This window comes from Salvelinus fontinalis, chromosome 36 (assembly GCF_029448725.1).
Source record: "Salvelinus fontinalis isolate EN_2023a chromosome 36, ASM2944872v1, whole genome shotgun sequence".
In the NCBI taxonomy this organism is placed as follows: domain Eukaryota; kingdom Metazoa; phylum Chordata; class Actinopteri; order Salmoniformes; family Salmonidae; genus Salvelinus; species Salvelinus fontinalis.
The window spans coordinates 14639779-14665453 of NC_074700.1; the positions used below are offsets into that span (position 1 = coordinate 14639779).

General features: G+C 46.4%; 1 protein-coding gene across 2 annotated transcripts; it reads right to left on the bottom strand.

Annotated features, from left to right (window-relative positions):
* Positions 1-132: 132 nt before the first annotated feature.
* LOC129835253 (neuroligin-2-like) lies at positions 133-25441 on the bottom strand. 2 transcript variants are annotated; one of them, XM_055900790.1, is made up of 5 exons: positions 25180-25441; positions 16102-16367; positions 15599-15752; positions 13705-14071; positions 133-6417 (listed from the first exon to the last, which is right to left on the bottom strand). In XM_055900790.1, the coding sequence occupies exons 1-5, from the start codon at positions 25424-25426 to the stop codon at positions 5589-5591; spliced, it is 1863 nt and encodes a 620-aa protein (XP_055756765.1). In that variant the 5' UTR covers positions 25427-25441; the 3' UTR covers positions 133-5588. The 2 variants fall into 2 exon arrangements, with proteins under 2 accessions (XP_055756765.1, XP_055756764.1); XM_055900789.1 differs by having other exon boundaries at positions 25165-25441.
* Positions 25442-25675: the final 234 nt, after the last annotated feature.

Below are 25675 nucleotides of genomic sequence, written 5' to 3' on the forward strand. Positions count from 1 at the left end.
GTAAACTCCGGGGATCGTCTTTCAGCTGGAAAAAAAATGATTTTTGCTTTTGTGGAGCTTTAATGGAAGAAGCAGTCTTCTGAATGAAGTTGAGGGGGTGCATTAGGTAAATGAAGAGACGTACTCGACAGCCCGGCTATGAACGTCTTTATGTGCCCCGCATCAGAATCACAGCATACAGTGTGTCATAACTAAACAGAAATATCATCACCTTATTTATATAGTTTTATTTTACCTGTTTAATAATTCTCTTTTTTTAAATTAATTTTTAACATGTTTTCTTCATCTCAAGTCTTGGGTTTCTTAATTCAATAAAGAAATTAAAAAGAAGACAACAGGTGCAAATGTTGCTATGCAGGCCGAACTGACACCCAACTCCGAATGTTTCCCAGGGTTATTGGTCATGTGCTTCAGTTCACCTGGACTCTCAGGTACATAGACCACAACATATACAAACCTTTCTCTGTTTTGAAGGTCAACCATGACACATAGTCACAAGCAAGGCAGGAAGTCCACCTACATGAAACATTGTTACGTACTGCCCCTTTTATTTCCGGTGTTTTTCAACAGAGCACCGCTCCGGCAAATCTATAAAACTATGACAATCAATCAAGTTTATTTTATATAGCCCTTCGTACATCAGCTAATATCTTGAAGTGCTGTACAGAAACCCAGCCTAAAACCCCAAACAGCAAGCAATGCAGGTGTAGAAGCACGGCGGTTAGGAAAAACTCCCTAGAAAGGCCAAAACCTAGGAAGAAACCTAGAGAGGAACCAGGCTATGAGGGGTGGCCAGTCCTCTTCTGACACAGAACAACTGCTTTATAATCCTTCAACAACTGATTTATCATTGAAAATCAACACACTGTCAACAAAATCGTTTTTTGACCAAAAATAATGACTTTCTTCGTGGTCTGAGTGCGAGGAATAATACATTAAAATCCAATATGGATTTTTTTGGGGGTCGGTTCAATTGTTTCAAAGTCATCTTAAACTAACACTAGATATCTGCTCCCTCTGTGTCAGTCCAAACCAAGGCTACAACAAAATGGAGTACACACCTAACGCATACACACCACATTAGCTATCCTAACACACTTCTACACACTAGGTCCATACCTATGCATGTCTTGTAATGTAGTTCAACCGTCTGGCCACTAGGCGTGCAGTGGTCAAAGCAACTCATTCCCACCACACCTCTCCACCTGGAAGGCAAGCGTAGCTGTACCAATAGCTTATGATGAGGTCATGTAGCACAACCTACATGAACAGGACACCTACACACATTGTATATAACGCAGTGTATTCAGGGGGACATGTGACCCACCCGCAGTATGTGATTTCCGATGAGGATAAGATGTAGCCTGGTCCCAGATCTGTTTGTGCTGTCTAGTCAACTCCTAGTCGTGACAATGACCGTAGGAGTTGGTAAGAGGGCAAAAGCAGATCTGGGACTAGGCTAGATCAGAGGCATCTTAGGTTACATAAAGCCCTCATTTCTCTATCCCCCTGTGGTTTTGGGGCTACGCTACAATACGAAAGGCAACAGGGAGTGAATATCCAGACTCCAGAAGCCACAAGGTTGTTTTTAAAGGTGCACTCTGTAACTTTAATTTCCGGTAAAAGTGTCCCTGTATTGTAGTTGCCATAGGGGAAAGTGGGAATGACAGATTCCGCCTTTAAGGTATCCTGCATCATCATACAGATATGCTGGTGTGGTAGACAGCTAATAAAGGCCTGCAGTTATGCATGTCCCATTTGAATGTGGGAGAGAGACCATATAAACCACAGCACAGAGTAAGAATGGGTGAGTCTCCCTGCTACAGTGTTTGCTTAGTGCTTTCACACGTCAAGATGCTACATAGACAACTCTATGACTATGTTCTGAATGTCCACCGTCTACCCACTTCTGCACAACATTGTAACATTCTGCACTGACAACACAGGGCTAATTGAACTAGAATCGGACATTCCTGAATCCTTCGAAAGAGTACAGCAGCGAATATATTCAAATGGTGTACAGTGAAGGTACAATACTAGCTGGTGGCCCCTTATCAACTTGCACCTGTTGTCTCTGTTGTTGTCACAAAGTCATTTCATTCAATCGAAAAAACAAACAAGAAAGGTAATATTTACAAATATTTCTGCCTGTTTGTTTGTTCTTACACTTAAAAATGTACAGTTTTGCTCCTCTTTTTTTGACGTGTCTCTGTGTCACGCAACAATGTATTCCTCCACATTCCCAAATGTTCAGAGGCTGACAGATACGTTGTTATGGTGATTGTGTGTCACCATGGCGCCCTCTAGTGTGTAAACCTATAAAATAGTCAAGGAAAAGAACAGAAAAATGGAAACAGCTTCTGTCGCTCTTCTATTGGTTGAAGTTCTGTTTAGTTGTATATGTACTAGTAGTAGTTTCCTCTGCGACATCCCACGGCCCTCCTATTCACATGAATAATTATAAAATAGTTCACTAGGATCTAATGGCACAACGACTCTTCATAGGACAGACTCTGATCACTCCCATCGATGAAATAAGTCTGTCCACTGTCCCAGTTGACCAGTCACATCTCACAACCTTTCCCCTTTGTTTAAGGTTGTGATGATGACTTGGATGCTTTGAGTCTCTCTCCCACGTTTCTTCTTCTAGTCCAAGAACACAGCTTGTATTGAGTCCTTCTCTAGCTCCCACTGACCACAACCCCAGTCCAGTCTATGTTACAGTATATTGTGCAGCTAATCATTCCCCCATTTCCCCACCACACACTGTCTCTCTCAGTAGGCTAACACAGTCGGACTCTACCACTGTGTTCTCTCACATTCTCCCCTCAACTTCCACAATCCTCAAGTATTAATGAAATAGAAACCAAAGAAAAGTCTGAAGCTAAACACAAGCATAGACACAACATCGTCGCTAACGGTTTCCCATAGAGGATACAGTGCACTGTGGGTTGACACTCACAGCTCTACAGTTCTGTTCAGTGGGATTAATCATATTAACCCGTCAGCCCCCTCTACTGGCCATATTTGAGCATTACAGTCGGGGGTGTTATCAATAGACTTTCCCTCAACTTTTATGTGTTTTTCCCTGTTAAAAAAAGAAAGAAAAACTAAAACCCAGCAACAGCTGATCACTTTGTTGCCTCTTAGTCTAAGGTCCTCTCCCAGCTTTGTTATCACAGACCATGGCCTGGCTGACAGACCCGCAGTCTTGCTCAGTGTGCTTAGAGTTACATGTACAGCAGTAGAGCTAAGGGGTTGTGGGAGCAACAGAGTCCGCAGGGTGAGGGGTCAGGGATTAAGGGTCAGAAGATGCAGGGTTGAATGACTGTACACAGCAAAGTTATGAGTTCTACTCAACTCATCACATTCATGTAGCTATTACGCCTAGTTAGTTAAATGTTGGTGTTTACTGGTGGAGGAAAGGAGAAAGGGATGAAGAATGGAGGAGTGTGTGTGTGTGTAGTGTGTAAGCAGTTGGAGAAATGTTATTTTGGAGTGTGGGTTCACATCATGGGGATGAGCCTCTGAGTTGAGATGTCTGTCTCTCTCTCATCCTCTCTCCCTCCATCATTCTCCATGCACTCTAATTACCCATGCCCCGGTGAAGCTGTGCTGACATGTACGTACACACACACACCCACGCACGCACACACACTCATCAAACAGAATATGCATGTGCTGGAAATAGAGGCGTAGAAAGGACAGACTGTGTGAAAGAAGGAGGGAGAGTGAGAACTGCCCGTCCTTTTCTCCCCTTCCTACTAACAGAATTAGGAAAGTAACGTTCTATGAGCCTCCAAGACTTGAGTACTGTATGTACCTTCAATATCTCTACCTGCAGCACCCTATCCCCTACATAGTACACTTCTTTTGACCAGAGCATAATGGACACCAATACCTCTAGGGCACCCTATCCCCTACATAGTACACTTCTTTTGACCAGAGCATAATGGACACCAATACCTCTAGAAGTGTATCCAAAACAACACCCTAATGCCTATATTGCACTACTTTTTGCCTGACTGGCCAGAAGTAGTGCAATAGGGAATAGGATGCCATTTCAGTGGAAGATTATGACTTCCATGCCTGCCATAATGACTCACTAGGAGACAGGGGCCCAGGGCTCAGTGGATGGCTTGGTTATTACGAGACAAAGACAGAGCTGCTAGAGTGGCACCAATATCTCACATTACATAAGAGGGGCCCTCAGGGGCCCTGGCCTGATGATAGCAGAGCAGGGGGAGAGGGGTCTCTGTGTGACTGATATGTGGTCGCATTGGTTTGCACCTGCTTTGTATGAAATGTGTTGTAAGAATAAAGGTTGGTTTGATTTACTGGGGTAGTTGATTTGGTTGGGGTAGCATGTGGTCTATAGTGCAATAGTAGACAGTGAGCAATGAACATGGGAGATGGTGATGATACGCAATGTGTTGTATATTCAAGGTGTAGGAACAGTATTTTATTCATGTTTGTTCCAGTCAGGGTTTTCTTGTTGTAAAGGATAATTGTGCAAATCAAAGAAGCATCCGTGCAGTTTTTTTTAATTGCCTCCATTTTTTGTTTTTGAAGAATAAAATAGGAAGAAAAAGCATATGAAATAGAGATAGAAATGGTTTAAAACAGGAGACGTGTGGAAACATTGACTATCCAGTGTCCTTTCCTCATCATCATTTAAAAAAATAATTCATGCATAGATCCCCACTGAGAAAACCATTTATATATCTTCTTCTTTGTACACATTTATATATAACTATATATCTATATACTTAAAATTCTTTCCACAAAAAAAATAAGAACTGAAAGCAACAATCAAACAATCAAAGAAAAAAGCACACAAGATAGGCCAAATTGGCACTTTTCATGAACACAGTCAGTAGGCTATCTTGATACAGCTCCACACTCTTGATTCTCTCTCAGTTCCCTCCTATGGGAAAACAACACAGTACTTGGCACCAAGAATGCTGGTAGAAAGACGATATCAGAATATCAATATTTTCATGATAGATGCTAACTGTATGTACTGTACGCCTTGTATGAAAAAGACTCCCAACAATTCCTAAGGGTGGGCTGAGGGGTTCATTTGAGGGGGGTTTAGAACTACAGAGGGAAAGAGATGGATGTAGAAAAGAGAAAACACTTAATCAAGTAAGCAGATGACATGAGTAGAGAGATAGAGGTTTTCCAATATATCAGAGGTCACTTTACCCAACACCCCCAAAAACAATCTCCAACCCTATTACAGCACAGAAACGGACAAAAAGGGGGATGAAAAAAGAACAAAATGAAAAGCACAGTAAGAGGATTGTCCTCTGGGAAGGTCTGGGGCCTGTCAGTCAGAGAATACGAGACCCCATCAAAATAGTTTCTAAATGTCTCAATGTCCCCCCTTAACATCTGCTGCCCCTGCAGTTCAGCTGCACTTCCACTTAACCTCAACAGGTGGCACTATAGGAAGTACACAGCATCAGGGCAGCAGGCTGACGGTTGGAGAAACAGAGAGTAAGAGAGAGAGAGATATCCATAGAGAGGGAGCCCGAGCGCATAGTAGTTGGTCCACCGATCCCCCAGGGGGAGCTCTAGCTTTACTATACGCGTGTGGTGGAGTGGGGGTGGGGCAGGGTGTTGTTGTGGCCGGTGCTGGGGAAGGTATTGAAGGGGTGGAGGGGCTGCATGCCGGTGATGGTGCTGGGGATCATGGTGATGGTGTTGGGGGTCATGAGGGGCACGTCGTCCGGGGCCCTCCGCAGGGCCAGAGTGTAGTCGGGCGGGCAGGCGGGCCGCATGATGTCGTGGGGACGGAGGGGCTCCATGTCGTGGTGCGGGTCGTGCTCCGAGTGCTTCATCTGCAGGGACATGATCTCTTCCTCCTGGCTGTGCGCCAGGTCGTTGGCGGGCCCGCCGTGGCGCTGCGGGGAGAGCCGGTGGCGCCGCATCTCCTGCCGCTTGTCCCGCTTGTAGTAGAGCGCGGCGAATGCCAGGATGTTGAGAAAGAGTAGCGACGCCCCCACCGCCACTGTCACCGACAGCTCTGTGGAATAATCCCGTGTGTCACCGGGGAAGAGGTCCAGTCTGGGCCGCTCTGATCCGTAGGGCTCCACGGGGTCGGGGAATGTGGGGTAGGGGTGGCCTGTGGTGCGGGGTTTGGGCTTCCAGGGGACCCCAGGGGGGCGGGTGCTGCCTGGAGGTAGCCTGGTGGTGGGGGGGAATTCGTCATGGAGGGAATGTAGGTGAGGGACCAGCTCCAGCCAGAAGGCCACCTTGTTGGCTCGGTAGTTGTCCCTGACGCGGGGCTTCAGACCAATGTGCAGGTACTGCTTGTCCTTGGAGTTGAACTTGGTCCAGATGACCTCCTCGAAGCGGTTGGGCTTGGTGTGGATGAACTTGGTGTCCTGAGGCACTGGCAGGTTGGGGTCCCTGGAGGAGAAATGAATAGAAATTTAAATGATTTCAATCAAAGGTATTCCAAAGTTATTACACACAGACACTATATACACACTACTCAAAAAAATAAAGGGAACACTTAAGCAACACAATGTAACTCCAAGTCAATCACACTTCTGTGAAATCAAACTGTCCACTTAGGAAGCAACACTGATTGACAATAAATTTCACATGCTGTTGTGCAAATGGAATAGACAAAAGGTGGAAATTATAGGCAATTAGCAAGACACCCCCCAAAACAGGAGTGATTCTGCAGGTGGTGACCACAGACCACTTCTCAGTTCCTATGCTTCCTGGCTGATGTTTTGGTCACGTTTGAATACTGGCGGTGCTCTCACTCTAGTGGTAGCATGAGACGGAGTCTACAACCCACACAAGTGGCGCAGGTAGTGCAGTTCATCCAGGATGGCACATCAATGCGAGCTGTGGCAAAAAGGTTTGCTGTGTCTGTCAGCGTAGTGTCCAGAGCATGCAGGCGCTACCAGGAGACAGGCCAGTACATCAGGAGATGTGGAGGAGGCCGTAGGAGGGCAACAACCCAGCAGCAGGACCGCTACCTCCGCCTGTGTGCAAGGAGGTGCACTGCCAGAGCCCTGCAAAATGACCTCCAGCAGGCCACAAATGTGCATGTGTCAGCATATGGTCTCACAAGGGGTCTGAGGATCTCATCTCGGTACCTAATGGCAGTCAGGCTACCTCTGGCGAGCACATGGAGGGCTGTGTGGCCCCACAAAGAAATGCCACCCCACACCATGACTGACCCATCGCCAAACCGGTCATGCTGGAGGATGTTGCAGGCAGCAGAACGTTCTCCACGGCGTCTCCAGACTCTGTCACGTCTGTCACATGTGCTCATGTGCTCAGTGTGAACCTGCTTTCATCTGTGAAGAGCACAGGGCGCCAGTGGCGAATTTGCCAATCTTGGTGTTCTCTGGCAAATGCCAAACGTCCTGCACGGTGTTGGGCTGTAAGCACAACCCCCAACTGTGGACGTCGGGCCCTCATACCACCCTCATGGAGTCTGTTTCTGACCGTTTGAGCAGACACATGCACATTTGTGGCCTGCTGGAGGTCATTTTGCAGGGCTCTGGCAGTGCACCTCCTTGCACACAGGCGGAGGTAGCGGTCCTGCTGCTGTAGGTAGCGGTCCTGCTGCTACTGTCAATCAGTGTTGCATCCTAAGTGGACAGTTTGATTTCACAGAAGTGTGATTGACTTGGAGTTACATTGTGTTGTTTAAGTGTTCCCTTTATTCTTTTGAGCAGTGTAGTATATTTCACTGTTAAACAACCTCTTGAATTTGACATTAAAACATGAAAAAAAAAATCCTCAAAATCGCAATATATTTTATAGCTTCTTACATACAGTTGAAGTCGGAAGTTTACATACACCTTAGCCAAATATATTTAAACTCAGTTTTTCACAATTCCTGACATTTAATCCAAGTAAAAATCCCCTCTTTTAAGTCAGTTAAGATCACCATGTCACGCCCTGACCATAGAGAGCCTTGTTATTCTCTATTTTGGTTAGGTCGGGGTGTGACTAGGGGTGGTGTTCCTATCTAGGTTAATAATTTCTATGTTGGCCAGCTGTTTATCGTTGTCTCTGATTGGGGATCATATTTAGGCAGCCATTTCCCCACTGGTTTTTGTGGGATCTTGTTTGTGTGTAGTTGCCTGTGAGCAATCCATGACTTCACGTTTCGTTTGCTGTTTTGTGAGTTTCATTCATTAAACATGTGGAACCCAAATCACGCTGCCCGTTGGTCCGAGTATATTTCCAGTTCGTACGACAATCGTGACACACCACTTTATTTTAAGAATGTGAAATGTCAGAATAATAGTAGAGAGAATGATTTATTTCAGCTTTTATTTCTTTCATCACAATCCCAGTGGGTCAGAAGTTTACATACACTCAATTAGTATTTGGTAGCATTGCCTTTCAATTGTTTAACTTGGGTCAAATGTTTCAGGGAGCCTTCGACAATAAGTTTGGTGAATTTTGTCCCATTCCTCCCGACAGAGCTGCTGTAACTGAGTCAGGTTTGTAGGCCTCCTTGCTCGCACACGCTTTTTCAGTTCTGCACATACATTTTCCATAGGATTGAGGTCTGGGCTTTGTGATTTACATTTACATTTACATTTAAGTCATTTAGCAGACGCTCTTATCCAGAGCGACTTACAAATTGGGATGATGCCACTCCAATACCTTGACTTTGTTGTCCTTAAGTAATTTTGCCACAACTTTGGAAGTATGCTTGGGGTCATTGTCCATTTGAAAGACCCATTTGCGACCAAGCTTTAACTTCCTGACTGATGTCTTGAGATGTTGCTTCAATATATCCACATAGATGTCATCATGAGGATGGAAAATTATTTTGTGAAGTGCACCTGTCCCTCCTGCAGCAAAGCAACCCCACAACATGATGCTGCCACCCCCATGCTTCACGGTTGGGATGGTGTTCTTCGGCTTGCAAGCCTCCCCCTTTTTCCTCCAAACATAATGATGGTCATTATGGCTAAACAGTTCTATTTTTGTTTTATCAGACCAGAGGGCATTTCTCCAAAAAGTGCAATCTTTGTCCCCATGTGTAGTTGCAAACCGTAGTCTGGCTTTTGTATGGTGGTTTTGGAGCAGTGGCTTCTTCCTTGCTGAGCGGCCTTTCAGTTTATGTCGATACAGGATTTGTTTTACTGTGGATATAGATACTTTTGTACCTGTTTTCTCCAGCATCTTCACACAGGCCTTTGCTGCTGTTCTGGGATTGATTTGCACTTTTCGCACCTAAGTACGTTCATCTCTAGGAGACAGAACACGTCTCCTTCCTGAGCGGTATGACTGCTGCGTAGTCCCATGGTGTTTATACTTGCGTACTATTGTTTGTACAGATGAACGTGGTACCTTCAGGCGTTTGGAAATTCCTCCCAAGGATGAACAAGACTTGTGGAGTTCTACAATTTATTTTCTGAGGTCTTGGCTGATTTCTTTTAATTTTCCCATGATGTCAAGCAAAGAGGCACTGCGTTTGAAGGTAGGCCTTGAAATACATCCACAGGTACACCTCCAATTGACTCAAATGATGTCAATTAGCATATCAGAAGCTTCTAAAGCAATGACATCATTTTCTGGAATTTTCCAAGCTGTTTAAATGCACAGTCAACTAAGTGTATGGAAACTTCTGACCCACTGGAATTTTGATACAGTGAATTAATTATAAGTGAAATAATCTGTCAGTAAACTATTTTTGGAAAAATGACTTGTGTCATGCACAAAGTAGATGTCCTAACCGACTTGCCAAAACTATAGTTAAGAAATTTGTGGAGTGGTTGAAAAACAAGCTTTAATGACTCCAACCTAAGTGTATGTAAACTTCCGACATCAACTGTATAGTCGGGGGTGAAAGTAGATTTAATTTATTCCTGGTGTGGCACCTCCTATGTGTGCACATCCTTGCATGACAACAGTTGCATGACCATTTATTTTGTTGTTTATGGGCCTAATCATATAATTACCTATAGAATCCCTATTAATTCAATAGGATCTCTGTGGGCATAGTCCTGAAGTTTTGTCATTTCACTTTTAAAATGTATTACCTTTTATGGTGGCATAAACACAACCAGTCATGATGTTTTAATCTGATTGTCAAATGATCAGTTCACAAGGCTTCTGTAAGCCTGGCTACCTGCTCGTATTCATTCACTCTAAAATAATTCCTGCATCCATACAGTGCACTGTGCACATAATATGAGGAATGGAAAGAAACATCTGTAACAAAACCCCAAAAGTCTAATGAATGACATTCAGTGATTGTCATCCCTTAGGCCTACACTTGTAACCTGAACTGATGCAGACACTGTCTTGGTCTCGGCCAATCAACTCTGCCATCTGCAAAATGTCACTGTTTGTCAAACCACAGCGCATTTTGGAGCGTATTCCACACGTTTTCAAGTCCATTCGCACATTATTCATGCGACCGACATGCGGTAATGATAAATAATAGTTTAATAGCCTACAGTTTTCATGGCATTTTTGTTTTAATTATTGTGATAGTCTCATGTTTAACCGGGTATGGGTACCCCCACTATTTATTTTTCTGGTCCTTCGTACCAGACAATACCAGCTTCCTTTCACCCCTGCATATAGTATGATACACTTGTTATGGCTGGAAATCATAGACTTAGGCCTCGATTCAATCCGTATCGCTGAAGTTCAGTGGTATAGCGCAATTTACATTTAAAGGCAAAATTCCTGCCTAAGCGTAGCCTGCATTCACCCCTTAAGGTTGATGTCCACGTCCCCATAAATTGGATGCGTCTCAATCCACCTCATACGGCTATGTTGCACTTTCACATCTGTGGTGAAAGGTGTCAGAGCTAGAGCGGTGTATGTCAGACCATGAGACATCCCGGAAATCGGTCTTCTCACAAAATCATCTGTAGTGTAGCGTTTACTCTCGGACGGATGCCCACAAGCCTCACAAGACTCGTCTGAAGGTCTCCCGGCACCAGTTGAATTTTTTTAATGGAAGTATATATGGAGACTGTTTAGTGCCAAAAATAAATCAAATCAAATTTTGCTTGTCACATACACATGGTTAGCAGATGTTAATGCGAGTGTAGCGAAATGCTTGTACTTCTAGTTCCGACAATGCAGTAATATCCAACGAGTAATCCAACGAGTAATCTAACCTAACAATTTCACAACAATTACCTTATACACACAAGTGTAAAGCAATGAATAAGAATATGTACATAAAGAAATATATGAATGAGTGATGGTATAGAACGGCATAGGCAAGATGCAGTAGATGGTAAAGAGTACAGTATATACATATGAGATGAGTAATGTAGGGTATGTATACATTATATAAAGTGGCATTGTTTAAAGTGGCTAGTGATACATTACATCAAGATGGCAAGATGCAGTAGATGGTAAAGAGTACAGTATATACATATGAGATGAGTAATGTAGGGTATGTAAACATTATATGAAGTGGCACTGTTTAAAGTGGCTAGTGATACATTTATTACATCAATTTTTCCATTATTAAAGTGGCTGGAGTTGAGTCAGTATGTTGGCAGCAGCCACTCAATGTTAGTGATGGCTGTTTAACAGTCTGATGGCCTTGAGATAGAAGCTGTTTTTCAGTCTCTCGGTCCCTGCTTTGATGCACCTGTACTGACCTCGCCTTCTGGATGATAGCGGGGTGAACAGGCAGTGGCTCGGGTGGTTGCTGTCCTTGATGATCTTTTTGGTCTTCCTGTGACATCGGGTGGTGTAGGTGACCTGGAGGGCAGGTTACTACCCTCTGGAGAGCCTTACGGTTATGGGCGGAGCAGTTGCCGTACCAGGCGGTGCTACAACCCGACAGGATGCTCTCGATTGTGCATCTGTAAAAGTCGGTGAGTGTTTTTGGTGACAAGCCGAATTTCTTCAGCCTCCTGAGGTTGAAGAGGCGCTGCCGCGCCTTCTTCACCACACTGTCTGTGTGGTTGGACCATTTCAGTTTGTCCGTGATGTGTACGCCGAGGAACTTAAAACATTCTACCCTCTCCACTACTGTCCCGTTGATGTGGATGGGGGGCTGCTCCCTCTGCTGTTTCCTGAAGTCCACGATCATCTCCTTTGTTTTGTTAACATTGAGTGTGAGGTTATTTTCCTGACACCACACTCCGAGGGCCCTCACCTCCTCCCTGTAGGCCGTCTCGTCGTTGTTGGTAATCAAGCCTACCATTGTAGTGTCGTCTGCAAACTTGATGATTGAGTTGGAGGCGTGCATGGCCACGCAGTCGTGGGTGAACAGGGAGCACAGGAGAGGGCTGAGAACGCACCCTTGTGGGGCCCCAGTGCTGAGGATCAGCGGGGTGGAGATGTTGTTACCTACCTTCACCACCTGGGGGCGGCCTTTCAGGAAGTCCAGGACCCAGTTGCACAGGGAGGGGTCGAGACTCAGGGTCTCGAGCTTTATGACGAGTTTGAAGGGTACTATGGTGTTAAATGCTGAGCTGTAGTCGATGAACAGCATTCTCACATAGGTATTCCTCTTGTCCAGATGGGTTAGGGCAGTGTGCAGTGTGATTGCGATTGCGTCGTCTGTGGACCTATTGGGGCGGTAAGCAAATTGGAGTGGGTCTAGGGTGTTAGGTAGCGTGGAGGTGATATGATCCTTGACTAGTCTCTCAAAGCACTTCATGATGACGGAAGTGAGTGCCACGGGGCCGTAGTCATTTAGTTCAGTTACCTTAGCTTTCTTGGGAACAGGAACCTTTGGTGGCCCTCTTGAGGCATGTGGGGACAGCAGACTGGGATAAGGATTGATTGAATGTGTCCGTAAACACACCAGCCAGTAGGTCTGCGCCTGCTCTGAGGACGCGGCTGGAGATACCGTCTGGGCCTGCAGCCTTGCGAGAGTTGACACGTTTAAATGTTTTGCTCACGTTTGCTACAGTGAAGGAGAGCCCGCAGGTTTTGGTAGCGGGCCGTGGCACTGTATTGTCCTCAAAGCGAGCAAAGAAACTGTTTAGTCTGTCTGGGAGCAAGACATCCTGGTCCGCGACGGGGCTGGTTGTCCTTTTATAGTCCGTGATTGACTGTAGACCCTGCCACATACCTCTCGTGTCTGAGCCGTTGAATTGCGACTCTACTTTGTCTCTATACTGATGACGCTTAGCTTGTTTGATTGCCTCGTGGAGGGAATAGCTACACTGTTTGTATTCGGTCATGTTTCCGGTCACCTTGCTCTGATTAAAAGCAGTGGTTCACGCATGTTAAACACATGTAAAAACAAATAACAAATGTTTCCTGATCTTTCTTATATCGCTCAGATGTAGGACAGACGCTTCAGAACACACTTCCTTTAGATGTTGTTTTGGGGACTATTTGTTGCTTCATTTAGTGAATATGTTATTCAATGTGTTTGTATGGGCTAATAGCAGTAAGGTCCAAAATTATTTTTCATACAATTTTTGGGATACTTCAAAAATCAAAATCCTTGGTATGACTTTCTTAAAACAATTCCATATAGCTTAGTGGAACCCTCCCTGGCTTAGACAGGGCTTAGACAGGGCTTAGATTCTTATGGGTTAGCTGCAGTTTGGCTCAATCGGAAATTACCTTTAAATTTCAAGCGCGTTATATTGCTGAATTTTGGCGATACGGTTTGAATTGAGCCCGAAATTAAATAGTCCTCAAGAGCAGAGAGAGCAAACCAAACAAAGCCCCATTCTTTCCACCTTCTACCCTCTACCGTTCACTACCTACCCCGTCTTAGCAAAGTTTGTCCAGTACGTCATGACTACAGCACTGAGCATGACATCATTCTTAGAGAAGTTGCAGGGGAAGAGGTCGGTGGCTCCGATCATGGGCACCCCGAACACGTAGGGGATCTCATCCCCATGGGCCGCGTCCGCCCACTCTGGCCGCGTCTCCGTCTGACAGTGGTGGTAGAATGTGTAGAAGTAAACAGGAGATTGGAACTCGGCGTGCAGTTTGGCCGTGGCCACCGCCGGCGCCACCCACTGGTGGTCCGTGAACAGGGCGAGGAGGGTTTTTCTCCTCATGTCTCCGTTGTCACGGTCGGCCCAGTCAGTGTACATGAACTTAATGGTCTCTCTCAGGATGTCCTTACCTAGAGGGGAGGAGAGGGAGGAGGGGGGAGGTAGAAAAGGGAGAGGGAGGAGGGAGGGAGGGTGGTGGGATGAGAGGGAGGAGGGAGGGAGGGTGGTGGGATGAGAGGGAGAGGGAGAGTGGGGAGAGGGGCGGGAGGGAGGTTTGACACAAGAGAGAGTGAAAGTTCAAGAGAGGGAAGTTGAGAAAGAGAGATACAGACGGAGCCAGAAGATGAGCGAAAGGGAGAGAGTGAGGGAAAGAGAAATAGAGAGTATAGAAGGGAGAGAGTGAGGGAAAGAGAAATAGAGAGTATAGAAGGGAGAGAGTGAGGAAAAGAGAAATAGAGAGTATAGAAATGGAGAGAGTGAGGGAAAGAGAAATAGAGAGTATAGAAGGGAGAGAGTGAGGGAAAGAGAAATAGAGAGTATAGAAAGGGAGATAGTGAGGGAAAGAGAAATAGAGAGTATAGAAAGGGAGAGAGTGAGGGAAGGAGAAATAGAGAGTATAGAAGGGAGAGAGTGAGGGAAAGAGAAATAGAGAGTATAGAAGGGAGAGAGTGAGGGAAAGAGAAATAGAGAGTATAACAAGGAAGTGAAAGGGAAAGAGATATAGAGATAGAGAGTATAGAAAGGGAGGGGTCAGAGAAAAATGCACATGATAGTGATTTGAAGGTTAAAGAGACGTTTTTACCAAATAGTAAACCACAGAAGTTAGCTTTGAGACACATCATTCCTCTCTAAAGGTTATGTATTATATTGTTATGATGTTATTATTATTGTTATTATATTCTTACATCGTTATTATAATGTTACTTTACTCAATAATTTATAAAAAACTGCACATGAATTGGTATTGGTATTTTGGTATTATATTAGGATCCCCATTAGCTGTTTCGATAGCAGCAGTTACTCGTCCACACAAAACCTGAAACATTACATAATACAGAAAATGTATAGACAAGAACCGCTCAAGGATAGAACTACATACATTTAAAATGTCACACGTAGCCTACATATCAATGCATACACACTAAATATCTGGGTCAATTAGGGGAGAGGCCTTGTGCCGCGAGGTATTGCTTTAAAAAAAAAACAGGTTTGTTGTTCACTTGAGGAGTTCCATGATATCATGGCTCTATATAATACTGTACGTTTTCTTGAATTTTTTCTGGAATTGGGAAGTGTGAAAACACTGGTGGCATGTCTGGTGGGGTAAGTGTGAAAACACCCCTGGTGGCATGTCTGGTGGGGTAAGTGTGAAAACACCCCTGGTGGCATGTCTGGTGGGGTAAGTGTGAAAACACCCCTGGTGGCATGTCTGGTGGGGTAAGTGTGAAAACACCCCTGGTGGCATGTCTGGTGGGGTAAGTGTGTGTGTCAGAGCTTTTTCTAGGTCCTTCTTTGCAGCACTTGCTTTGTGGAGTGTGGTGTCAAAAAAGCAGACCATCTCTTTATCACGGACAGACCTCTCCCCATCTTTACAATCATTGAATCAATACGTTTTGACAATGACAGTTTACAATTAGTAGGGATATAGAGACCATTACCCTCAGGATATCCATAGAGATTGTCCACAAAGTTAGAGATAGTGTAGTCGAACGCTGCAGCTGAGATCCCATCGTTGTCTTCACTGTCATCTACAAACTTCAGCCCCTCTCCCTGGTTCACTCCTATCAGGATGTCATAGTTCAGGAACTCCCCCTTGTGGCAAAACGAGGGAAGGACACGTTAAGTGCGTAGACACATTAGAAGTGCATGAGATTTTGCTGCTTCATAACATTTTAAGCACTTTGGGCTCCTTGAAAAGCACTATTAACACCAAAAAGCATAAAATATAAACCTGTCTTAAATTACACTTAACCATTATAGTAATGTCTTATCATAACCTTAATCTTTTTACGTTACTCTTGGTAACTCTGGCACTGAGATTTCATCAGAACCAATAGAATACGTCTCTGCAGTCAGAGAGCCATGACTAATATACCCACACTAACCTCCACCCCATCCCCACCCCCAACACCACACCCACCCCCTGCTCCAGCAATCCCACCTGCTGCATGAGTATCTCAGGGTCGTCCGGCACCACGTCTCCGTCCACTACGGGTCCGAAGGCGATGTGGTAGCGTGCCGGCTGGATGTCCTGATCCACCAGCTCCCTGAAATTCTTCTTCCTCAGGCAGTCCACCAATTCTGCCGTCTCTGAGTGGCTGCAGCCCACCTTCCGGGCCAGGATCTTGGTGTACTTGAGGGGCTGGTAGTTGACCGACCAGCTGGAGATGGCTGAGCCACTCTGGGCTATGGCCCTCTGGAACAACCCTGGAGGACAGAGAGTGGAAGGAGAAGTTAGACAAGTGAATCTGAAAGGAGGAGGTTTTATGAACGTCCAATGTAATATCAGGAGCAGGCCAAAACAAGATCCTACACATAGAAAAAAGGTGAGCGGATAATCCCTTTTCTTTGTCCGAAAATTGAATACGGCCCAAAGTGTACTGTACATGTTCGATTATTACAGTAGCAGCCAAGGTTTCCTTCCAGAAAAGATAAGCTCATTTTCTAAAGAATACTTAGTTAGGTTGTGAAAGTTTGTTCCATTTTCCCTCCACAGATTTCTCTATTTTTTCTGTCTTAGTCACTGTAACAAATCAGATAGAAAGTCATGCGCTTTAAACTCCATAGTTGAGATGATACTGTACGAGATTCAGCCCAGACTGGGGAATCGATGGGGGACTGCACAGTCTGCCTCTTATTAAAGAAATACGTTTCCTTCCTCTTTTCCACAGATTTCTCTTTTCTTTCTCTCTCTCTGTCTGTCCTGCAGTGAAAACGAACTACTGTGGTGCCTCGTTACAGGGGGGAGCTCTCATTCCTCGCCCTCTTCCTCCTTCGTATTGCTCTCTTCCTCCACACTCCTTTCCTCTCCTGTAGATTCCTGGTGAATAATTAAGCAGTGACGCAGAGCAGAGCCTCTTTCCCAGGGAAGACTATTAGGGAGCGCGTGGCTCAGCCGACCTGCTCCTTCTGCATTACTCCTCACAGAGGAGAGAGAGAAGAGGAGGGGAGAGAGAGAGAAGAGGAGGGGAGAGAGAGAGAGAGAGTTGGAGAGTTGGAGAGAGGTGTAGGTGTGAGGAAGTTAGTGGGAATTGATAGTGAGGGAAAGTATGAGAAAGGGGAGAGAGGTGACTCATCTATATTTCATCCTAAATCCTTATCAGTTTCTCTCTTTCCTCCTTCCCTCTCTCTGTTCATCTTCCCTTCCGCTACCTCCCCCCTCTCCTCCCTTTCCCACTCTCATCATAACGATGTGTATCCCCTTTCCCCCTCCTCTCTCCCTCGCCTCTCACCCACCTCTCCTCCATAAACACATGTATCATGCCACAGTTGATTTGTTGAGTGGTGGGATGACATGACTGGTGTTCCCCGTGGGGAGCGAGAGTGTTCCTTACCTGGCACCCCGGGAGCTTTGAGTGACAGGTGGAGGAGTTGTAGTCTGGAGGGCTGGTGTTAGATGACGATGAGGACGGTGATTAAGAAGATGGGTTTGACAGCAGAGAGAACTGGTTTTAATGTATGGGTGAGTGGCAGCAGAGGAGACGAGTCAATGATGAGACGAGACAAGAGAGGAGGAGAGGACATGTAAGTTTGGGTAGGAGAGGAGAGGACATGTAGGTTAGGGTAGGAGAGGAGGAGAGGACATGTAGGTTAGGACAGGAGTGGACATGTAGGTTAGGACAGGAGATGACATGTAGGTTAAGAGAGAAGAGGACATGTAGGTTAAGGTAGAAGAGGAGGAGAGGAGAGGATATGTAGGTTAGGGTAGGAGAGGACATGTAGGTTAAGAGAGGAGAGGACTTGTAGGTTAGGACAGGCGAGGACATATAGGTTAGGAGAGGAGAGGACATGTAGGTTAGGACAGGAGAGGACATGTCGGTTAGGAGAGGACATGTAGGTTAGGACAGGAAAGGACATGTAGGTTAGGACAGGAGAGGACATGTCGGTTAGGAGAGGACATGTAGGTTAGGACAGGAGAGGACATGTAGGTTAGGAGAGGAGAGGACATGTAGGTTAGGACAGGAGAAGACATGTAGGTTAGGAGAGGACATGTAGGTTAGGAGAGGAGAGGACATGTAGGTTAGGAGAGGACATGTAGGTTAGGACAGGAAAGGACATGTAGGTTAGGAGAGGAGAGGACATGTAGATTAGGAGAGGACATGTAGATTAGGAGAGGAGAGGACATGTAGGTTAGGAGAGGAGAGGACATGTAGGTTAGGAGAGGACATGTAGGTTAGGAGAGGACATGTTGGTTAGGAGAGGACATGTAGGTTAGGAGAGGACATGTAGGTTAGGAGAGGACATGTAGGTTAGGTGATAAGAGGACATGTAGGTTAGGACAGGAGAGGACATGTAGGTTAAGAGAGAAGAGGACATGTAGGTTAGGACAGGAGAGGACATGTAGGTTAGGAGAGGACATGTAGGTTAGGACAGGACATGTAGGTTAGGAGAGAAGAGGACATGTAGGTTAGGACAGGAGAGGACATGTAGGTTAGGACAGGACATGTAGGTTAGGAGAGAAGAGGACATGTAGGTTAGAACAGGAGAGGACATGTAGGTTAGGACAGGACATGTAGGTTAGGAGAGAAGAGGACATGTAGGTTAGGACAGGACATGTAGGTTAGGAGAGAAGAGGACATGTAGGTTAGGACAGGAGGGGACATGTAGGTTAGGACAGGACATGTAGGTTAGGAGAGAAGAGGACATGTAGGTTAGGACAGGACATGTAGGTTAGGAGAGAAGAGGACATGTAGGTTAGGACAGGACATGTAGGTTAGGAGAGAAGAGGACATGTAGGTTAGGACAGGACATGTAGGTTAGGAGAGAAGATGACATGTAGGTTAGGACAGGACATGTAGGTTAGGAGAGAAGAGGACATGTAGGTTAGGACAGGACATGTAGGTTAGGAGAGAAGAGGACATGTAGGTTAGGACAGGAGAGGACATGTAGGTTAGGACAGGAGGTGTAGGTTAGGAGAGAAGAGGACATGTAGGTTAGGGTAGGAGAGGACATGTAGGTTAGGGTAGGAGAGGAGAGGACATGTAGGTTAGGGTAGGAGAGGAGAGGACATGTAGGTTAGGGTAGGAGAGGAGAGGACATGTAGGTTAGGGTAGGAGAGGAGAGGACATGTAGGTTAGGGTAGGAGAGGAGAGGACATGTAGGTTAAGGTAGGAGAGAAGAGGACATGTAGGTTAGGGTAGGAGAGGAGAGGACATGTAGGTTAGGGTAGGAGAGGAGAGGACATGTATGTTAGGGTAGGAGAGAAGAGGACATATATGTTAGGGTAGGAGAGGACATGTAGGTTAGGAGAGGAGAGGACATGTAGGTTAGGACAGGACATGTAGGTTAGGAGAGGAGGTGTAGGTTAGGAGAGGAGAGGACATGTAGTTAGGAGAGGAGAGGACATGTAGGTTAGGACAGGACATGTAGGTTAGGAGAGGAGAGGACATGTAGGTTAGGACAGGACATGTAGGTTAAGAGAGAAGATGACATGTAGGTTAGGACAGGAGAGGACATGTAGGTTAGGGTAGGAGGGGAGGACATGTAGGTTAGGAGAGGAGAGGACATGTAGGTTAGGAGAGAAGAGGACATGTAGGTTAGGACAGGAGAGGACATGTAGGTTAGGACAGGAGAGGAGAGGACATATAGGTTAGGAGAGGACATGTAGGTTAGGAGAGAAGAGGACATGTAGGTTAGGAGAGGAGAGGACATGTAGGTTAGGAGAGAAGAGGACATGTAGGTTAGGGTAGGAGAGGAGAGGACATGTAGGTTAGGAGAGGAGAGGACATGTCGGTTAGGAGAGAAGAGGACATGTAGGTTAGGGTAGGAGAGGAGAGGACATGTAGGTTAAGGTAGGAGAGGAGGAGAGGACATGTAGGTTAGGACAGGAGTGGACATGTAGGTTAGGACAGGAGTTGACATGTAGGTTAAGAGAGAAGAGGACATGTAGGTTAAGGTAGAAGAGGAGGAGAGGAGAGGATATGTAGGTTAGGGTAGGAGAGGACATGTAGGTTAAGAGAGGAGAGGACTTGTAGGTTAGGACAGGCGAGGACATATAGGTTAGGAGAGGAGAGGACATGTAGGTTAGGACAGGAGAGGACATGTCGGTTAGGAGAGGACATGTAGGTTAGGACAGGAGAGGACATGTAGGTTAGGACAGGAGAGGACATGTCGGTTAGGAGAGGACATGTAGGTTTGGACAGGAGAGGACATGTAGGTTAGGAGAGGAGAGGACATGTAGGTTAGGACAGGAGAAGACATGTAGGTTAGGAGAGGACATGTAGGTTAGGAGAGGAGAGGACATGTAGGTTAGGAGAGGAGAGGACATGTAGGTTAGGAGAGGACATGTAGGTTAGGACAGGAGAGGACATGTAGGTTAAGAGAGAAGAGGACATGTAGGTTAGGAGAGGAGAGGACATGTAGGTTAGGAGAGGAGAGGGCATGTAGGTTAGGAGAGGTGAGGACATGTAGATTAGGAGAGGAGAGGACATGTAGATTAGGAGAGGAGAGGACATGTAGGTTAGGAGAGGACATGTAGGTTAGGAGAGGACATGTTGGTTAGGAGAGGACATGTAGGTTAGGAGAGGACATGTAGGTTAGGTGATAAGAGGACATGTAGGTTAGGACAGGAGAGGACATGTAGGTTAAGAGAGAAGAGGACATGTAGGTTAGGACAGGAGAGGACATGTAGGTTAGGAGAGGAGAGGACATGTAGGTTAGGACAGGAGAGGACATGTAGGTTAGGAGAGGACATGTAGGTTAGGACAGGACATGTAGGTTAGGAGAGAAGAGGACATGTAGGTTAGGACAGGAGAGGACATGTAGGTTAGGACAGGACATGTAGGTTAGGAGAGAAGAGGACATGTAGGTTAGAACAGGAGAGGACATGTAGGTTAGGACAGGACATGTAGGTTAGGAGAGAAGAGGACATGTAGGTTAGGACAGGACATGTAGGTTAGGAGAGAAGAGGACATGTAGGTTAGGACAGGAGAGGACATGTAGGTTAGGACAGGACATGTAGGTTAGGAGAGAAGAGGACATGTAGGTTAGGACAGGACATGTAGGTTAGGAGAGAAGAGGATATGTAGGTTAGGACAGGACATGTAGGTTAGGAGAGAAGAGGACATGTAGGTTAGGACAGGAGAGGACATGTAGGTTAGGACAGGACATGTAGGTTAGGAGAGAAGAGGACATGTAGGTTAGGACAGGAGAGGACATGTAGGTTAGGACAGGAGGTGTAGGTTAGGAGAGAAGAGTACATGTAGGTTAAGAGAGAAGAGTACATGTAGGTTAGGACAGGAGGTGTAGGTTAGGAGAGAAGAGGACATGTAGGTTAGGGTAGGAGAGGACATGTAGGTTAGGGTAGGAGAGGACATGTAGGTTAGGGTAGGAGAGGACATGTAGGTTAGGGTAGGAGAGGACATGTAGGTTACGGTAGGAGAGGAGAGGACATGTAGGTTAGGGTAGGAGAGGAGAGGACATGTAGGTTAGGGTAGGAGAGGAGAGGACATGTAGGTTAGGGTAGGAGAGGAGAGGACATGTAGGTTAGGGTAGGAGAGGAGAGGACATGTAGGTTAGGGTAGGAGAGGAGAGGACATGTAGGTTAGGGTAGGAGAGGAGAGGACATGTAGGTTAAGGTAGGAGAGAAGAGGACATGTAGGTTAGGGTAGGAGAGGAGAGGACATGTAGGTTAGGGTAGGAGAGGAGAGGACATGTATGTTAGGGTAGGAGAGAAGAGGACATATATGTTAGGGTAGGAGAGGACATGTAGGTTAGGAGAGGAGAGGACATGTAGGTTAGGACAGGACATGTAGGTTAGGAGAGGAGGTGTAGGTTAGGAGAGGAGAGGACATGTAGTTAGGAGAGGAGAGGACATGTAGGTTAGGACAGGACATGTAGGTTAGGAGAGGAGAGGACATGTAGTTAGGAGAGGAGAGGACATGTAGGTTAGGACAGGACATGTAGGTTAAGAGAGAAGATGACATGTAGGTTAGGACAGGAGAGGACATGTAGGTTAGGGTAGGAGGGGAGGACATGTAGGTTAGGAGAGGAGAGGACATGTAGGTTAGGAGAGAAGAGGACATGTAGGTTAGGACAGGAGAGGACATGTAGGTTAGGGTAGGAGAGGAGAGGACATATAGGTTAGGAGAGGACATGTAGGTTAGGAGAGAAGAGGACATGTAGGTTAGGAGAGGAGAGGACATGTAGGTTAGGAGAGAAGAGGACATGTAGGTTAGGGTAGGAGAGGAGAGGACATGTAGGTTAGGAGAGGAGAGGACATGTAGGTTAGGAGAGAAGAGGACATGTAGGTTAGGGTAGGAGAGGAGAGGACATGTAGGTTAAGGTAGGAGAGAAGAGGACATGTAGGTTAGGGTAGGAGAGAAGAGGACATGTAGGTTAGGGTAGGAGAGGAGGAGAGGACATGTAGGTTAGGGTAGGAGAGGAGAGGACATGTAGGTTAGGGTAGGAGAGAAGAGGACATGTAGGTTAGGGTAGGAGAGAAGAGGACATGTAGGTTAGGGTAGGAGAGAAGAGGACATGTAGGTTAAGGTAGGAGAGAAGAGGACATGTAGGTTAGGGTAGGAGAGGACATGTAGGTTAGGGTAGGAGAGGACATGTAGGTTAGGGTATGAGAGGACATGTAGGTTAGGGTAGGAGAGGACATGTAGGTTAGGGTAGGAGAGGAGAGGACATGTAGGTTAGGGTAGGAGAGGAGAGGACATGTAGGTTAGGGTAGGAGAGGAGAGGACATGTAGGTTAGGGTAGGAGAGGAGAGGACATGTAGGTTAGGGTAGGAGAGGAGAGGACATGTAGGTTAGGGTAGGAGAGGACATGTAGGTTAGGGTAGAGAGGAGGAGAAGACATGTATGTTAGGGTAGGAGAGGAGAGGACATGTATGTTAGGGTAGGAGAGGAGAGGACATGTAGGTTAGGGTAGGAGAGGAGAGGACATGTAGGTTAGGGTAGGAGAGGAGAGGACATGTAGGTTAGGGTAGGAGAGGAGAGGACATGTAGGTTAGGGTAGGAGAGGAGGAGAGGACATGTAGGTTAGGGTAGGAGAGGAGGAGAGGACATGTAGGTTAGGGTAGAAGAGGAGAAGACATGTAGGTTAGGGTAGGAGAGGACATGTAGGTTAGGGTAGGAGAGGACATGTAGGTTAGGGTAGGAGAGGACATGTAGGTTAGGGTAGGAGAGGACATGTAGGTTAGGGTAGGAGAGGACATGTAGGTTAGGGTAGAGGAGGAGGAGAAGACATGTAGGTTAGGGTAGGAGAGGACATATACGTTAGGGTAGGAGAGGACATGTAGGTTAGGGTAGAAGAGGAGGAGAAGACATGTAGGTTAGGGTAGAAGAGGAGGAGAAGACATGTATGTTAGGGTAGAAGAGGAGGAGAATACATGTAGGTTAGGGTAGGAGAGGAGGAGAGGACATGTAGGAGAGAAGAGGTCATGTAGGTTAGGGTAGAGGAGGAGAGGACATGTAGGTTAGGGTAGGAGAGGAGAGGAGAGGACATGTAGGTTAGGGTAGAAGAGGAGGAGAAGACATGTAGATTAGGGTAGGAGAGGAGGAGAGGACATGTAGGTTAGGGTAGGAGAGGAGAGGAGAGGACATGTAGGTTAGGGTAGGAGAGGAGGAGAAGACATGTAGATTAGGGTAGGAGAGGAGGAGAGGACATGTAGGTTAGGGTAGGAGAGGAGAGGAGAGGACATGTAGGTTAGGGTAGGAGAGGAGGAGAAGACATGTAGATTAGGGTAGGAGAGGAGGAGAGGACATGTAGGTTAGGGTAGGAGAGGAGGAGAAGACATGTAGGTTAGGGTAGGAGAGGAGAAGACATGTAGGTTAGGGTAGGAGAGGAGGAGAGGACATGTAGGTTAGGGTAGAAGAGGAGAAGACATGTAGGTTAGGGTAGGAGAGGAGGAGAGGACATGTAGGTTAGGGTAGGAGAGGAGCAGACATGTAGGTTAGGGTAGAAGAGGAGAAGACATGTAGGTTAGGGTAGGAGAGGAGGAGAGGACATGTAGGTTAGGGTAGAAGAGGAGAGGACATGTAGGTTAGGGTAGGAGAGGAGGAGAGGACATGTAGGTTAGGGTAGGAAAGGAGGAGAGGACATGTAGATTAGGGTAGGAGAGGAGGAGAGGACATGTAGGTTAGGGTAGAAGAGGAGCAGACATGTAGGTTAGGGTAGAGGAGGAGGAGAGGACATGTAGGTTAGGGTAGGAGAGGAGAAGACATGTAGGTTAGGGTAGGAGAGGAGAAGACATGTAGGTTAGGGTAGAGGAGGAGGAGAGGACATGTAGGTTAGGGTAGAGGAGGAGGAGAGGACATGTAGGTTAGGGTAGGAGAGGAGGACATGCACATACTATACTGGTTGTTTACTCACAGTCTCATGTATATACACACACACAGAAAAATACATACAGAAAACATCTCTCTCTCTCTCTCTCTCTCTCTCTCTCTCTCTCTCCAGTCTCTCTCCAGTCTCTCTCTCTCTTTCTACAGTCTCGCTCTCTCTCTCTCTCTCTCTTTCACAGTCTCTCTCTCTCTCTTTCACAGTCTCTCTCTCTCTCTTTCACAGTCTCTCTCTCTCTCTCTCTCTCTCTCTCTCTCTCTCTCTCTCTCTCTCTCTCTCTCTCTCTCTCTCTCTCTCTCTCTCTCTCTCTCTCTCTCTCTCTCTCTCTCTCTAGTCCTTCTCTCTCTCTTTCACAGTCTCTCTCTCTCTCTCTCTCTCTCTCTCTCTCTCAGAGGGGTCAGAGTATACCTGGCAGTATAATATGCTCAAAGCAGAGAAGTGTGTGTGTCAAGGTTTCCCTACAGGTCATTGGACCACATTGCTCCCAATATAAATGTTGATCCTCTGTCTCAAATGACACCCTAATCCCTATGTAGTGCACTACTTTTGGCTCTGGTATTCTATGGGGAATAAGATGATGTCACTGAACTCACTTTGAACGAATCCATCCTTGGGAGTAACCAGATAGTATATCCATGTAACCTTGTTCTACTGGGTAAGAGTAAGTCATCTAAGAACTGAGAAGTAAATCAAATCAAATATGAATGTAACCCACCAGTGTGCCCCTTACCCTCGGAGTGGTGCGAGAGGATGAGGAGGTTGACGCAGGACGCGCCGGCGCCGGAGCCGAAGATGGTGATGCGCTCGGGGTCGCCGCCAAAATGTCCGATGTTCTCATTGAGCCAACGCAGGGCCTGGATCTGGTCCAACAGACCATAGTTCCCCTTGGCTGACTGGTCCCCTGTACTCAGGAAACCTTTAGAAAGGTGAGGAGAGCGGGACAGAGGGTGGAGGAAGAGGGAGAGAGAGAGATGCATCGTTAATGGAGAGTTTATTTTGACAATAATGTGTCAGCTCCTTTGGCAAATGTTCTCCACATTCTACAGTCGCCCGTCCTCTCCCACATTCTACAGTCGCCCGTCCTCTCCCACATTCGACAGTCGCCCGTCCTCTCCCACATTCGACAGTCGCCCGTCCTCTCCCACATTCTACAGTCGCCCGTCCCTCTCCCACATTCTACAGTCGCCCGTCCCTCTCCCACATTCTACAATCGCCCGTCCTCTCCC

Bases quoted from the DNA above. Each gene is read 5' to 3' on its own strand.
- LOC129835253 (XM_055900789.1), bottom strand. From the start codon at position 25,426: ATGCATCTCTCTCTCTCCCTCTTCCTCCACCCTCTGTCCCGCTCTCCT. The intron at 16,368-25,164 runs GTGGGTTACATT...TCTGTCCTCCAG, and splicing joins CGAGGGTAAGGGGCACACTG to GGTTGTTCCAGAGGGCCATA. The intron at 6,418-13,704 runs GTAGGTAGTGAA...TTTCTCCTCCAG, and splicing joins ACAAACTTTGCTAAGACGGG to GGACCCCAACCTGCCAGTGC.